Raw genomic sequence first — 16,232 nt, 5'->3', positions numbered from 1 at the left:
CATAAAGTTGTAAGGATTTAATTATAAAACATACAAAATTGCCTGGTATATACAACAAATATAGAGAAAACACTCAGTAATGCTGCTTCCTTCAAATCTCAGAACCAGGCTTATGGCAGCAAGTTCACCAACAGCAATAACACAAAGGATATAAGTTCATCAAGTTTGAGTCCACTGATTTCAATTCATGGGGTTCTCTACAAATCTGAATCACAGTAATGTCAAAAGGGTCATCAGAATTATCCTTCATGCTGATATTAAGAGCAGTCTTTCAGGACTAACAATTTGCAGGCTCTTTCAAGCACTTTGCTGGGAATTACATCAAACTTAGATCTAGTAATCACGCTTTAAGAGAAGTAGGTTTAGCTGTCCCGTCCCACCAAAGACTGGCATTTGGAAGAACCAAAGTGATCATCTCTTCTAGCAAGCATAGGTGAAAAGTGGCTTAGCTTGAACGTATTGCTAGTTGGGCACTGGTTGGCCCACGAGTAAGAGCTTCTATAACATTCTGCCATATTTCTAGGGGGACACTGAATTTTCCAGCAGAGGAACAGACCAGAAGCATTTGGACACCGTGGTTTATTTAAAGCTGCTGGCTTTATAAAAGTAGAAGTTGGCATAGTATATTTCCTAGGACCACGTCAGAAATCCTGCTTTCCCTCCACCGCCACCATCCAGAATGGTAAAGAAAGGAGGTCTTACCCTGGACAGTCTGGCTCAGCGGTTGGAGCATTAGCCTTTGGACCAAAGGGTCAGTGGGTTCAATTCCCGGTCAAGGGCATGTATGTACCTGGGTTGCTGGTTTGATCCCCAGCCCCAGTAGGGGTAGTGCGGGAGACAACCAACTGATGTCTCTCTCACACTGATGTTTCTCTCTCTCTCCCCCATCCCCTTCCTTCCACTCTGTCTGAAAAATCAATGGAAAGATATCCAAAAAATCAAAGAGGATTAAAAAAAATAAAGGAGTTCTTCTACAGAGATAAGCCTACTGACTCAGGGACAACCTCCCACCTCAGCTATTTTAGGGGCTTTTCCCGCTAATTGAAGGAAAAGGGCGACAGCAGCAGAGGAGTGGATAAATTTACTTAAAAAAAATTTTTTTTTTCCTTTAATGATTTTGGAGAGCGAGATAGGAACATCAATGAGAGAGAACATCGATTGGCTGCCTCCTGTATGCCCCACTAGGGATTGAGCCCACAACCTGGGCATGTGCCCTGACCAGGAATTGAATCGGTAACCTCTTGGTGCATGGGCCGATGGCCTAAATTTACATTTTATAACTCCAAAACATTTTTGTTTTCTTGAAGACAGAGAAAGGGATATAAGTCAATTTATGAATACTCAGTCACTAGATACTTTATTAAGGCTCTGTTTCATTTCTTTCTTTCTTTTTTAAGGCTTGAGTGTGAAGCAGTGGGAGTGGAGAAGGAACAAAGAAATCTGTAACTGGCTGTGATCAATTAGTTATAAGACACCACTGCACTCGACCAACCTCTGTTTTATTTCTAAACACAAGAGTCTGGTGAAAATCCTGTTTGCTGTGCATGTGCAATATCTTCATACTTTCAATCCTAAGCTTTATATTCATAACTTAACGTATCAATTAAGCTTAGTAAATGACACAGTCTTATAGGGACCTTTAAAGAAACCAGAATCCATGTCTTGCTTCTTAATGGGCCTCTGACACACTTTAGGGAAATAAAAACAAGGTCTACACAATATGCATTTCCTGCCTATCTATGTCTTAGAGGATCCATTTGTTTCTCTTCAGAATTAACAGAAGTAAATCATTGTAAAATACAGTTGACCCATGAATAACAAGAGGGGTTAGGGACACCAACCCCCATGTAATAGAAAATCCACATATAACTTTTGACTCCCCCAAAACTGTACTAATAGCCTACTGTTGACTGAAAGCCTTACCAATAACACAGGAGATTAACACATATTTTGTATGTTATATGTAGCATATACATTCTTACAATAAAATTTTAAAAATGTTATTAAGAAAAACATAAGAGAACATACATTTAAGGTATTTATTTTAAAAAATCTGCATAAGTGGACCCTGTCAGTACAAACCCATGTTGCTCAAGGTCAACTGTGTTCTACACAGTGTGGAAAGGACCTCAAATGTTAGATATAAAATTAACACTGAAGATTACTTATGCAGCCCGGCTGGTATGGCTCAGTGGCTGAGCGTCAACCTACGCAACCAAGAGGTTCGATTCCCAGTCAGGGCACATGCCCAGGTTGTGGGCCCGGTCCCTGGGGGACATGGGGAGGCAGCTAATTGATATTCTCTCTCATCGATGTTCCTGTGTCTCTCTCCCTCTCCCTTCCTTCCTCTCTAAAATCAATAAAGAAAAAGAAAAAAAAAAAAAAAGGTTACTTATGCAGTCACTTTACAGAAAACAGAGATGAAATGACTTGAGCATGTCATTAAGCTGCCTTAGTTACTATTAGATACAGGACTTGAGTTCAAAATCCCCATTCCAAGACTTATATCTTGAAAAAAATTATATAACCTCTCTCTCTGTATACTTCAGTTTTCTCAGCTGTTTAAAATGGGCATTGGCCCTGGCCAGTTTGGCTCAATAGTTAGAAGAGTTGTGGGTTCTATTCTGATCAAGGGCATGTATCTGGGTTGCAGGTTCGATCCCCAGCACGGGTCATGTGGGAGACAACCGATCAATATGTCTCTCTCACATCGATGTTTCTCTCTCTCCCCTCTAAACTAAGTATGTCCTTGGGTGAGGATTATTAAAAAAAGAAAGAAAGAAAGGAGTGTATGTCCCAGGATCTCTTTATATAATCAATCTATGATCAGTTCAATAAAGACAGATGCGAATTAAAGGGATAGGGATGGCCTACGTATGGAATGATGTTTAACTATGTCCTGTTTTGGCGTCCAATTAATATATCTGTTACTGTTGGTGCTACTGAATCAACACAATCTCACAATTTCATTAGGCATAAATATGCCCAAGGCAGAGTCCTCTAAAAACCAAAAAATGTTACCAACACATCCAGAAAATGATCAAAGTCTATAATTAAAGATTTTGCTGCAAGGAATTTACTTGTTAATGTCAGAGTTCAAGAAATACAATCATCAGCACCACTATTTATTAAGTGCATTTTGGACTATGGTAAGCAATTTCCATGTGTTATTATCACATTTAATCAGTACAACCACCCTATGAGTAGGTGGTGAGAATCCATATTTTACAGGTGAGAGAACTGAAGCTTATAGAAAAGAAGAGATTTGCCTAAAGCCACATAGCTACAAGAAATATGGTAGAGGCAGGAAATAAGGCTAGGTCTGATACCAGAGCCTGACCTAAACAATAGCTAAAGTCTATGCAATATTTTAAACTCAAAATAGTAAGTACTTTTGGATGTTCGGGGTATAACAACAAAATGTGTCCAAAGCAAAATTTCAAATATGTAATTACACCAAAAAGATGGAATGGATTTCAGCAACATCACTGAGTAGGTCTAAGTAAAAGCATGTAACTAAATAGTGTTTATAAACTGATGGTGATTTAGAATAGATGACAGAATATAATTCAAAAGCCCATCTAAGAAGTATTATTGATAAGTTTCAGATATAAACAAGAGAATTCAATCAAGGGTACCAATGACAATAATATCAATACCCAGAAAGTTATTATAAAGCTTTGAAAGAGAAAAGTTCAGACATCCGTTTGATTCCTTCATGATAAAGTAGGACATATTCCTTAAACATAGAGGGGGAATAGAGGCTCATCCAATGTTCTCAAATTTCCAAGAATAACTCTCCCTAATCTATTAGTTGGTGGGGCTGCCAGCAACATTACTTTTCTTGGCAGTTCACACAGATAAGCAGAAATGAGGGACTGGAGTCTTTAATCTGAGCCCATATCCAACAGGATATGCATGGGCCCCTGCCTTACATGAAACAAAGCTACTCGGCCTCTGAGAACTTGTAAACAAAGCCATAATTTACAGAACACAATCAGACATTCCTATAGGTAACTATGATAAATACAAGTAAGAAAGTCAAAGTTCCAAGGTGCTGGATCTCAGGCTTCTAAATTAAGACAATCACAGCTAAACAATTCTTCTCCCACCCCACCCCACCCCCAACATTTGCAGGCCTATACAAACACAAATATATTCTGTTTTAAAAATATAGGAGCCCTGGCCGGTTTGGCTCAGCGGTTAGAGCATCCACCTGCGGTCCAGAGAGACCCGGGTTCGGTTCCCACTAAGGGCATGTACCTCGGTTGCAGTTTGTCCCCGGCCCTGGTTGGTCGTGCGGGTGGCAGCCACTCGATGTGTCCCTTTCACATCGATGTTTCCCTCTCTCTCTCTTCCTCTCTCTCCCTCCCACTCTGTCTGTACAAAAAATGGAAAGATGTCCTCGGATGAGGATTAAAAAAAAAAAAAAAAAAAAAGGATATAGGCATTAAAACGAGAAGGATGATAAAACTATTTGAAAAGGAAGGTCCTTCCCTTTACACTATATAAAGGTAGTATTTGGAGACAAATTATAAAACTCTTAAACATAATGGAGCAAGATGATGTCCACCCCTAATCATATAAGAGGTAAAGAATTCAGACTAGTCATAAAAATAGGAACTAGAGTCATACTGAAATGGCATTCTATTAATAAATTTTTCATTGTGGAAGGGATCATTTTTGTAGAAAAAGCAATCTCTCTACAGCGGGTGCTCAATAAATATTATTAACACAAGCCCATACTAATAAGCTTTTATCAAAAACAGGAGAGCTATAAAAAATATATTTTTAAATATGTTTTATTTTTTACTGATTTTAAAGAGAGAGGAAGAGAAATATCGATGTGAGAGCAAAAATATCAATCAGCTGCCTCCTGCATGCCTCTTACCAGGAATCAAGTCTGCAACCTGGGCATGAGCCCTAGCTGGGAATTGAACTGGCAACCTTTCAGTGCCCAGGATGATGCCCAACTAACTGAGCCACACCAGCCAGGACAAAAAGTTTCTTGGAAGCACAGTTCATTCAGAAAAAATTAATAGAGATTTAGAAAAGTGGGAAGGACACTAAGTTAAATACCTTTTATTTGAAAGGGTCAAAGAACATAAAGCAGATGATTAAACAGTGAAAAGCACCATTCCTCTGAAAATGGAGGCAAATAAAGGAAGATAAGGAAAAAGAAACAATGAAGGTATAATAATGAATAGAAAACAATGCATACAGGTGAATATATATGGGGTTAAAGAGACAACTTAGAATAATATTAACTTGAAAACCTGAAGTGAAAAATAAATTTGTATAATAAAAAAATTATATACAAAATTAACACCTAACTCTCAGTATAGCATGAAAATTTTTGGTGTTTAATCAAGAAGACTAAGCAAAAGGATGTGCATGGGTCTAGCATGTATGTGTCCCTAGAAACATTCAAAGCTTTCACATTCCTGAGCAAAGAAGAAAGATTTCTAACAATACAACCATAGAAAACTGTCCTTAGCAACACATGAGACTCACTTCCAAATTTATGCTAAACACAGGCTTGATGAGAAACTGTAATGACTAAAGGAGCATCCACTGAGTCTCCATAATTTCTGAGATCTAAATTTGAGACTACCGCTTTAGTGCTGGTAGGCAACCAGTGAAGAAGTTCTAGGAGACTGGGACCTTGATGGAAAACTAGATTATATGGAAGTTAGAAAATACAGGTTAACAAGCGAACAAGAGTTCTCTTTCTTAAGACTAAAAATATTTTTAAAAACAAACAAAAATATAGACACATCAAGCAAAAAACAATAAAGAAACATTCAGTAAACCTAGCTCCAGTTAAAAGAGAGAGCGGGGGGGGGGGGGGTGAGATAGAAACATTGATGTGAGAGCATTGGTTGCCTCCTGCACGACCCCAACCAGACCCAGGAATCGAACCTGCAACCCAGGTACATGCCCTTGACCAGGAATCAAACCCTCAACCCTTGTGTCCACGGGCCAGCGCTCTTAACTGCAGACCCAAACTGGCCAGGGCAAAATACTCCATTTTACAAAGAAGAAAGGAAAGGAAGGGAAGGGAGGGAAGGGAGGAAAGGAAGAAAGGAGGAAAGGAGGAAAGGAGAAAGGGAAGGAGGGAGGGAGGAAGGAAGGAAGGAAGAAAAATACATAGCAAGTAAAATGAACACTTCCCATTTGGTTTCTTGCTATTAGACATGAGCCCACTGTGTTCCCCTTTGTCCTTGAGGATCACCTACCATGTGGTAACGTTATGTTTGCACCGTCAATGATTGCTTGTGCCAGTTCATGATCGTTGCTCTCAAAAGCATGTGCTGCAGCCTTCAAGGCATCCCAAATCTCTTTACGGCCTTCAAAAGCTGGTGCAGTATCCCAAAATTCATCCCTCTTGCTGCGCAGCTGTCCATCTGTCATGGGATAATCACTTTTCCATTTGGGTTTCTCCTTTTTCAAAGGCTGGTTGCGACCTAAAGCAACTAAGAATAAAAATAAAAGGCTGACATCAAAACCAAAACTTATAAAAGATGTATTAAAATTTTTCTGGTCATTCCTCTTTGATTCTTTCATCAAAATTATAGCTAGAAGTTTGCCTACTAGCTAATTTTTGCATTCTGAAATTCCCTAACCTAATTTAGAACTACAAGAGCAAAAGGAGCTATGAGATGGCTCTACTCAAAACTTTCAGTGACAAGTTAGCTCTTTTCCACTCAGTACATTTCCTCCAAAGGATGATTTTTAAAATTACCTAGAAAAATAGTATTAAATGTTTCACCAGACAATAATGACAGGATTTAAAAAGAGTTAAAGGGTACCATAAAAGAGAGATCCTTTGAGAAGTGAGATACTAGGAAAAACCAAATGGCAACAGTAGCTTGAATCTGAGGACCCCTGGACATATGAAGCCAGCAAGTAGGAACTAGTGAAAAATGGCATAGAGGGAAAAGACTGCTTTGAGGTAAGAGAAAAACAGCTAAACTACAAACTCCACAAGGAAATCTGATCATAGGAATGCTTTCTCTAGCATCTCCTCCTGGATTCAGTTAAGGAACTGTGAATGCCTTGCTCTGAAACTTATAAGAAGCTAATTTAGAAAGGGGTGAGACGCCCGGCCATTGTGGCTCAGAGAGCTGAGAATCCTCCCATGGAATGAGAGGTGCCGGTTTGATGACTCGTCAGGGCACATGCCTATGATTCAGGCTCGATCTCCAGTAAGGAGTGTGCAGGAAGCAGCCAATAGATGTTCGTCTCTCACATCGATGTTTCTACCTCTCCCTCCCTTCCTCTCTCTAAATAATAAAAAAAAAAAAATTTAAGAAAATAAAGGGGTGAGGAAAAGAGACAGAATCAGTGCTTCACTCTTTGGAGGAACTAGGATTGGAACAGGTGACCCCTGATACTAGGCCAAGGGAGAAGCACCCAAACACAGAAGCAGAATAACTACAACACCCTACTCTAGTTTCAATCCAAGAGGAGAAGAAAAGAGGACAAGAGTCCACCCCTGTTTCACCCTAAGTGGCAGCATAGCTCCTAAGAGAATGTTACATAGTAGAAGTGCTAGAACAAGTCTAGTGCAGCTTCTCTGCACCCGGATACTTACCTGGCACATAATCACTGATCTCAAACTGATATACAGGACCATTCTTACCTTATACAGCGCCACAGATAAGAAAGTTTGATAGATGGAAGAATAGGCAAAAAGAATATTGAAGCTTAATAAAGTGTTAGGTAAGAGTGGGTGAGACATAAATGACAGAGAAGGTGGGAAGGAGAGGTGTACGTCAAAATTCAATGTTCTATATTTAATTGTAGAAAAAACACTTATTTAAAAGAAATTACTCCCAAAATGGTTCTAAGGAATCTATGAAATTAATCACTCCCTCACTGGCCTAGAGCCAAATAAAATTTGGACTATTCATTACAGAAATAAAACAAAATTACTCCAGCCCTTGGGCAATCTCTACATCCTATACCAGACTATGTTTCCAGCAGACAGGACCAACTGAAGCTACATAGTATATCTGGTCCAACCCTTGGATTAAACCATTTGCTCTTCACCCAGTCTGGCCACTTCATCTCCAGGCGGCACACATCAGATCTCATCCTCTCACCTTTAGAGAGGCACATCAGGCCACTGCTAGTTGTTTTTCTCTTAAAACACTCAATACTTTGACTCACTGTACTTTAAGGCCCTCTAACTTGTCCTACTGAAATGCAAACCAGTTCTAAAAGGGTGTAGACAGCAGAGTGGGAAAACTGTAGCAGATTTAATTCAAATGTGAGAAACACAATCTACTAATGACTTTTCACTGCATCTTCCAAATAGTACAGATAAATGCAGATAAAGCATTATTCTCCAAAAGGTGTTCCAAATGTGTGATAATCGCAATCCACACCCTACAGATTCCACTAACAAGGTAAAATAAAGGTAAGTTTTATTTTCTACTACATTAACCTTTAGATGAGGCAGAAATAGTTGGGGGAATACACTGAGCATTAGTTTACTGAGCAGAGAGTAGGAGACAGTACATGATGGGAAGATACCTAGTTTAATAGTTTCAGGTCTACTTAAGTCAGAGGTTCTCAACCTGTGGGTCGCTACCCCTTTGGGGGTCGAACGACCCTTTCACAAGGGTCACCTAAGACATAACAGTAGCAAATTTATAGTTATGAAGTAGCAACAAAAATAATTTTATGGTTGGGGTCACTACAATATGAGGAGCTGTATTAAAGGGTCGCAGCATTAGGAAGGTTAAGAGCCACCGACTTAAGTAGTTCCAGAGAAGTGTCTAGCCTCATCTGTGTTAAACGTATTGGAGAGATAACTTGGTATAACTCTGTCATTGTGAGAATCACAAGGCAAAGGCAAAAACAGCGCAAAACTTGCACAACCTCAGTACTTAAACCAAAGAAACTGAAAGAGGCCCTCAAACAGAGGAACCCAACAGAAACCATCTCAAAATAAAGGTAGCAAATACTTTGAAAAAAGTAAAAGCACACTCTACAAATATGAGATAACTTTATTTCACATCCCTGGATCTGTAGAAACATAAGAACAAAGTCCTATAAGAAGGATAGATGGATACATTATGCTGCATAAGAATAATCATCATTCCACATCCATTTTCAAATGTATATGTTGTCAAAAGTTCCAAAGTACTTGCTTTGTACAAAAGAAAGACAAAAGTAAATTGTGACATGGAGTAAGCTTGCTTTTTATATGTCTAGATCTTCATTATTTTCCCTGTATCACAAACATATATAATACAGAATATCTGATTCTCAAATGTCCATTATTAAAATACTTAAAACTCTGCAACATAAAATATTTTACTGTATTTATTTACTTATTTTTAATCCTCACTAGAAGAGATGCTCAGTATCACTCACATATCTGGAAGTAAGTTACTATGCTCTAATAACGAATGTTCCCCAAATTTGTTTCTAAATCTCTAAATTGCAGGCAAGTAACCAAACTCAGTTGTTTTTTTTTTTTATCCTCACCCGAGGACATTTTTCCATTTTTTGTTCAGGTAGAGTGGGAGAGAGAGAGAGGAACAGAGAGAGAGAAACATCGATGTGAAGGGACACATCGAGTGGTTGCCACCCGCACAACCGACCAGGGCCGGGGACAAACTGCAACCGAGGTACGTGCCCTTAGCGGGAACCGAACCCGGGTCTCTCAGGACTGCAGGCCGACGCTCTAACCGCTGAGCCAAACCGGCCAGGGCACCAAACTCAGTTTTATTCCATTGTTTAACATATAACAAACAGAAGATTAAAGAATCTAATTTTTAAAAAGTAGTCTAAGTTACTTCAGAAAATACCTTTTTTCTATCAAGCTACATTAATAACTTCCAAAACTTTACCAAAAACTCATCTTCTCAGAAGCCTCTTAACCACATTCACCTATTCCTTATCCTTCCACACTTCTTCCCACTGTGACAAATAAAACAGCTCAAACATGGAAAAAACAAAACAAGAAAGGCGTGCCTCTCAGATGAAATAGCAACATAATCTTAAATATTTTTACTCCAAAATTGAATGCACTTTGCAAAAAACGAAATTTGACTATTTTTTATTAAAAACAATGATTTCCAAAGTGAAATAAGTTTATAGTCATTTTCCTGCTTTTGGCCCCTCTTTGAAAACCCTGATTTAATAATTGAACTCTTGAAGAAACAAGAGGCCATAATGCTTAGATAAGGTAAATATCCAAGTATGACTCAAGGAATAATAGCTTTAACAGACTGAAAACTGGAAGCATCAGTTTCCCTAACACAAGAGCCCACAAAGGGGAAAAAAGAATATTTGAAGAGAACACCATCAAAGGACAAAATGTTGTTTCAAGGAATTCTGAAGATTTTAAAGCAGCAAAGACTAGAAATGAGATAATGCTCCTGTATTAGAAAATAAGTCAGTCTTAAAGATCACGAAAATAAAAGGAAAATTTTCCTGTCACTCTAATAAGAGTTAAGAATAGATTCTATAGATTCTATGGCCAGTTTCTCAGTGGTTAGAGCACTGACCCTCAAACCAAAGTCTCAGATTCAATTCTAGTCAAGGGCACATACCTTGGTTGCAGTTCAGTCTCCAGCCCTGATCAGGGTCATGTGGGAGGCAACCAGATGTGTCTCTCTCACATCAATGTTTCTCTCTCTCTCCCTCCCTCCCTCCCTCCCTCCCACTCTCTGAAGATAAATGGAAAAATATCTTCAGGTGAGGATGTAAAATAAAGAATAGATCCTACAGAACTATTCCATAGCAGATTGTACTAGCCTAAAAGGATACTCATAACCCCAGCCAGTTTGGCTCAGCGGTTAGAGCAGCAGCCTACAGACCAATGAGTCGTGGGTTTGATTCCTGTCAAGGGCATGTACCTCGGTTGCGATTTGTCCCTGGCCCTGGTTGGGGTCGTGTCCAGGGCCGTGCAGAAGGCAGCCACTCGATGTGTCCCTTTCACGTCGATGTTTCTCTCTCTCTCTCCCTCCCACTCTATCTGAACAAAAATGGAAAAATGTCCTCTGGTGAAGATGGAAAAAAAAAAAAAAAGATACTCATAAAATATTTTATTCTCATGTAAATTTAGAACACACTATATTTACATACATATATAGTACATACATTCCCTTAACAAACTGTTAAAATAGGGATATGGGGATTAAAATGCCTAAAATAAGAGCATTAACATGCTAACAGTCATTATAATACCCATATTCTCTCTACAGTCTGAGAATTTAGAGGTGGAGGAGACCTCAGATTGTACAAGCCACCCTTACTATTTTATAGAAAGAAAAGGAAGACCTAACAAGGATAAGAGACTTACTCAAGATCAAAAAGAGTCAGAACTATGACCCTATGACTAGATTTAAAGTCCAGGGCTCTCTTACCCTTATATTACTCCATGTCTTACCTGGGCTGAGAAATGTGTTTTCTTTTACATACCCAACCAATAATAAAGGTTCACTCAAAATAAAGCATGTGTTAAGTCTTTTCTAGTAGCACTGATCCATCTTTCCCAGGAGGGAGGGAAAGAGAAAGAAATATCTATTTGTTGTTCAATTTATTTATGCATTCATTGATTGATTCTTGTATGTGCCCTGACCCAGGATCAAACCTGCAACCTTGGCATGTACGGACAACACACTATCCAACTGAGCTACCCGCCAGGGCAAAGCATAATTTAAAAGCATATATGTAATTTCTAATGTTGTTTGAGCTAGCTTTATTAGGGGCAAACAACAACATAATTACCTCATAATGACTTCCTGGCCCCGTTTCCCAGAGTATAAGTCTACTTACCAATGGCCTGAGTATATATACAGGTAAGAAGAAAGCCTACCTGCAACATAAGATATTTAAGGACTTTTGTTAATGGGTGAGTCTTTAAAAAAAAAAAAAAAAAAAATCCTCACTCAAGGACATGCTTACTGATTTTAGAGAGAGGAGAAGAGAGAGAAAGAAACACTGATGTGAGAGAAATAGATCAATGGGTTGCCTCCCATATGCACCCCAACCAGGGATTGAACCTGCAATTTAGGTATGTGCCCTGACCAGAAATAGAACCCACAACCTTCTGGGTTCCAACCAAACTGGACCACACTGGCCAGGGCACATGAAGCATTCTTATCCAAAATATTTAACTTGAATCTAGGTAAACTTATAAACCTCCTGTTTATAGAAAATACAAACAATAAAGGAAAAAGTTTAAACATCTTCAGACATTACCAAATATACTCTGGAGGGCAAAACTATCCCCAGATGAAAATCATTAGTGTATACCAAATGAGACAAAACATGAACTTTGGAACCTGGTATGGAAAAAAGTCATGAAAGACATTTGGGACAACTGGATAAATCCGAATAAGACTAGGTAATAGATTAGAGAGTCATCCCCTACACCAAGGTTGCAGGTTCAATCCCCCATCAGGACACATACAAGAATCAACCAATGAATGCATAAATGAGTGGAACAACAAATCAATGTTTCTCTCTCTCCCCCCCTAAAATCAATAAATTAAATAAATAATACTATTTAAAAGAAAGACTAGACAATAGATGTCCTTTTAAATCACAAGTAAAAAAAAAGGCCTATGACCCTCTGATAATCCCTTGGATATAGACTTGGGTTTGGGAGACCAATTATGATATTAACCTAGATCCCACTTGGCCCAAAGATCCAGGACACCCTACGAATGCTGTTTGTGTCTGGACAGAATTAGACCTTTTGAGACTTTCCTTGATAAACTCAAAATTTTTCAGGAATATTCCTATAAGTATTTTAGAAGACCTTATAGGGAATGACCTCTAGCACTCTGGTTGTCATATCATGGGTAGAGTGATAGTTTGCCATAAAATGTTGCTATTCTTAGAAAAAATAATAAGAATACTCAAGAGAGAATGCTTACTATGATCCAGTCACTGTGCAGAGTGCTGTCTATACACTGCCCCACTGAATCCACTCAAAAACTCCATCCTAAAATGAGGAAACAAACTTAAAAAGGTACAGAACCTAGCTGGGCAAGAGGATAAGGGAGATGACAATAATATCTATTTCATAGGATTGGTACAAACACTTAATGAGGTAATACTTCTCACACAATTAGATCATTGCCTAGCATATAAAAAACAAGACCTAAATATCTATTAAATGAATAAAAAAAAAATCCCCCCCAAATCATACAGCTAAATGGTACAGCTGGATTCAAACCCAGACTGACTGACTACAAGGTTCATATTCTTAGCCACTAGGCCTATAGTACCTCATGGCTTTAAAAGACACTAGAACAAATGTTCAGCATAGTCCCAGACTTTGACCTACCCTACCAACGTGAAACTACATGATCAACCCATCTGTAAGGTCTTGGGTTCCGTGAGGTTTCAAAGGTGTAATCCAGTGCTTAGGACGGCATACCAAGTTGGCATTGATCCAAGTGCCCAAATAACACCATTTCCCAGCAATTACGAAAAGTATGTTGGTGCCAGTCCCAATCTCACAGCCAAGGGAGTGCTAAGTGTTTGTAAGAAAGACATTAGCAGTCCATAAGTTTCTTTATTCAAGGTGGTCTCCCTTTTCAATCTGAAAAGTCTCCATTGCTTGAGAACTTCTAAGGTTTGTTAAGAGCCTGGCAAAAATGTGGGTAAACACACTTTACTTGAAATTCTGTTCATTTGCCAAGTCCTTCTCCTTGAATGGGTTTCCAAGTGCAGTCAAAACCCTCTTGCTTTTAAGAACAGGTAAGAATCAGAGTGGGTTCAACAAAACCATAAAACATAATGATATTTTTTAGCTCGTCCAAGATATTGACATAAAATCCATAGAGCAGAAATGGGACTCAAACATCAAGTTCTCTATCTCCCTACCAAGTTATAAAGAAAGAGATATTTGATGCAAACATTACAACAGAAAAACTGCCAGAAACTGTACTTGGGTTAGATTCATGGGAAAGTAGAGATATCCTGGATGTCATTTAATCCTTTTAAATTTCATCTTTGGCTATCACCATTACAAAATCCCAAGCCTAACTTTTAGGCTATTTAACTACATTATTCAGAAGGAAGTACTACCAGTAAGAAACAGTATAGCCTTGCAAAGTGCCCACATAAAGCCTTGGGAAACTTGCCAAATTACAACTGGGATTCCCCTCACTCTAGTTTACACTGCATTTCCTCAGATTAAGTCCTGGAATGTGCATCTCTCACATCATTGTGGTGACTTGGCTAATTCCTAACTTTAAAACAGCTAGCCAACCCAAAAATACTGATCACCTTTCCAAAACTGAATAGCTAACAATGACATTCCCATTACAGCCCAAAGTGAGAACATCAGTAAAGCCAAACTGCTCTGTAAGCCATGGCTGCAATGACCTCAAAAAGCACTTTACACTTTGCTGAACATATGAACCCATTTTTGTTCACTCTCTCTTATACACACAGCCATACACCCTGAGTCTAAAAGGTGTACACCAAAATGTTTTGCTAGGTAGTAGGATAATATGACTTACTTTTTCGTAAATATGCTTTTAGACTTTTAACATTTTTCTCATTATTTTTTAAAAGCTTTAATATAAAAATAAATAGCCCTGACCAGTTTTGTTCAGTGGTTAGAGCAGACCGAAGGGTTTAGAGTTTGATTCTGATCAAGGGCACGAACCTGGGTTTCAGGTTCGATCCCCAGCTCAGGTCAGGGTCAGGAGGGAGGCAACCAATCGATGTGTCTCTCTCACAACAATGTTTTTCTCTCTCTCTCACACACCCTTCCTCCCCTTCCATGCTATGTAAAAATCAATGGAGAATTAACCAAAAATTAAAATTAAAAATGAACATAAATACAGTAAGAAAAGTTCAGTCCTAAACAAGTTCTTATGTAAAACAAGAAGTGATACATAATAATATATACAGTATGTATATTATGTGTATATATGCACATATATGCATACATATATATATACATAAAGTGTATATGTGTGGGTGTGTATACGAAAAGCTTTAATTATCCTCTCTTTTTACCTAGAAGGCAAAAGTAATCTTACAAGTGTTCCAATCTGAACTTATGACCAGGTATTGATTTAGTTTAGCAACGTTATTAAGTAGCTTTTAGATTTTATCAGGAATAAATACAAAGGTATCACTAATTAATACTTTCATGTTTGTTAAAATTGTCTAGTATTTCCCCAAAAAATTTTACAACAAAAATTATTCGCTAATATGTTTTATACTTCCTATTAATTCAGAACTATTTATCAATGAAAACAATTTTACTCTACATCTTAATTTTCTTTAACCTCCCTCACGTTTCATCTGAAAACTTCTCTTCCTCCTTCTCTGATAAACAGTGAAACTTCCTACACATAAGACTTTCAGTATTCATCCTTGTCCCAAATTTACTGAAAACCACAAAGCATTATTTAAAAAGATTGAAAAAAATAATGAAATAGAAAGATATTCCCTATTCATGGATTGAAAGAATCAACACAGTTAAAAATGTCCATATCACCCAAAGCAATATACAGATTTAATGCAATCCCCATCAAAATCCCAATGTCACTGTTTAAAGAAATAGAACAAAAATATCAAATTTGTATGGAAACACAAAAGATTCGAAATAGCCAAAGCAATCCTCAGGGAAAAAAACGAAGCCAGAGGTATCATACTACCTGACTTCCAATTATACTATAGAGCTACTATAATCAAACAGTATGGTATTGGCAGAAAAACAGACACAAACCAATGGAACAGAATTAAGAGCCCAGAAATAAAACTACATGTATATGGGCAAATTTTGGACAAAGGAGCCAGAAACACACAATGGAGAAAAGAAAGCCTCTTCAATAAATGGTGTTAAGAAAATTGGAAAGCCACATGCAAAAGAATGAAGTTTGTCCCCAAGTTTGAACTCATACAACTAAACACCAAACAATTCAATTAAAATACGGGCAGAGGACCTGGACAGACACTTCTTCCAAGACATACAAATGGCCAACAGAAATATGATACCACCTCATACCTGTTAGAATGCCTATTATCAATAAGACAACTAATAAGTGTTGGAGAGGCTGTGGAGAAAAAGGAACCATCATTCACTGCTAGTGGGAATGAAGACTGGTAGAGCCACTATAGAAAACAGTATGACGGTTCCTCAAAAAATTAAGAATATAATTAACATATGAGCCAGCAATCCCTCTTCCGGGTCTTTACCCAAAAAACTTGAAAACAATTATTCGCAAAGATACATG

General features: G+C 38.1%; 1 protein-coding gene across 1 annotated transcript in view; it reads right to left on the bottom strand.

Moving 5' to 3' along the window:
- UBTD2 (ubiquitin domain containing 2) overlaps positions 1–16,232 on the bottom strand; it is a 37,545-nt gene that overhangs the window by 6,477 nt on the left and 14,836 nt on the right. Inside the window, exon 2 of the mRNA XM_036240546.1 lies at positions 6,240–6,476. Within this exon, the coding sequence (XP_036096439.1) occupies positions 6,240–6,476 (237 nt within the window). The remainder of the gene's footprint in view (positions 1–6,239; positions 6,477–16,232) is intronic.

Source organism: Molossus molossus, unplaced genomic scaffold (genome assembly GCF_014108415.1).
Source record: "Molossus molossus isolate mMolMol1 unplaced genomic scaffold, mMolMol1.p scaffold_m16_p_4, whole genome shotgun sequence".
Classification (NCBI taxonomy): Eukaryota; Metazoa; Chordata; class Mammalia; order Chiroptera; family Molossidae; genus Molossus; species Molossus molossus.
Note: the sequence above shows the minus strand (reverse complement) of the source record. Positions and strands in the feature narration are given on the sequence as shown.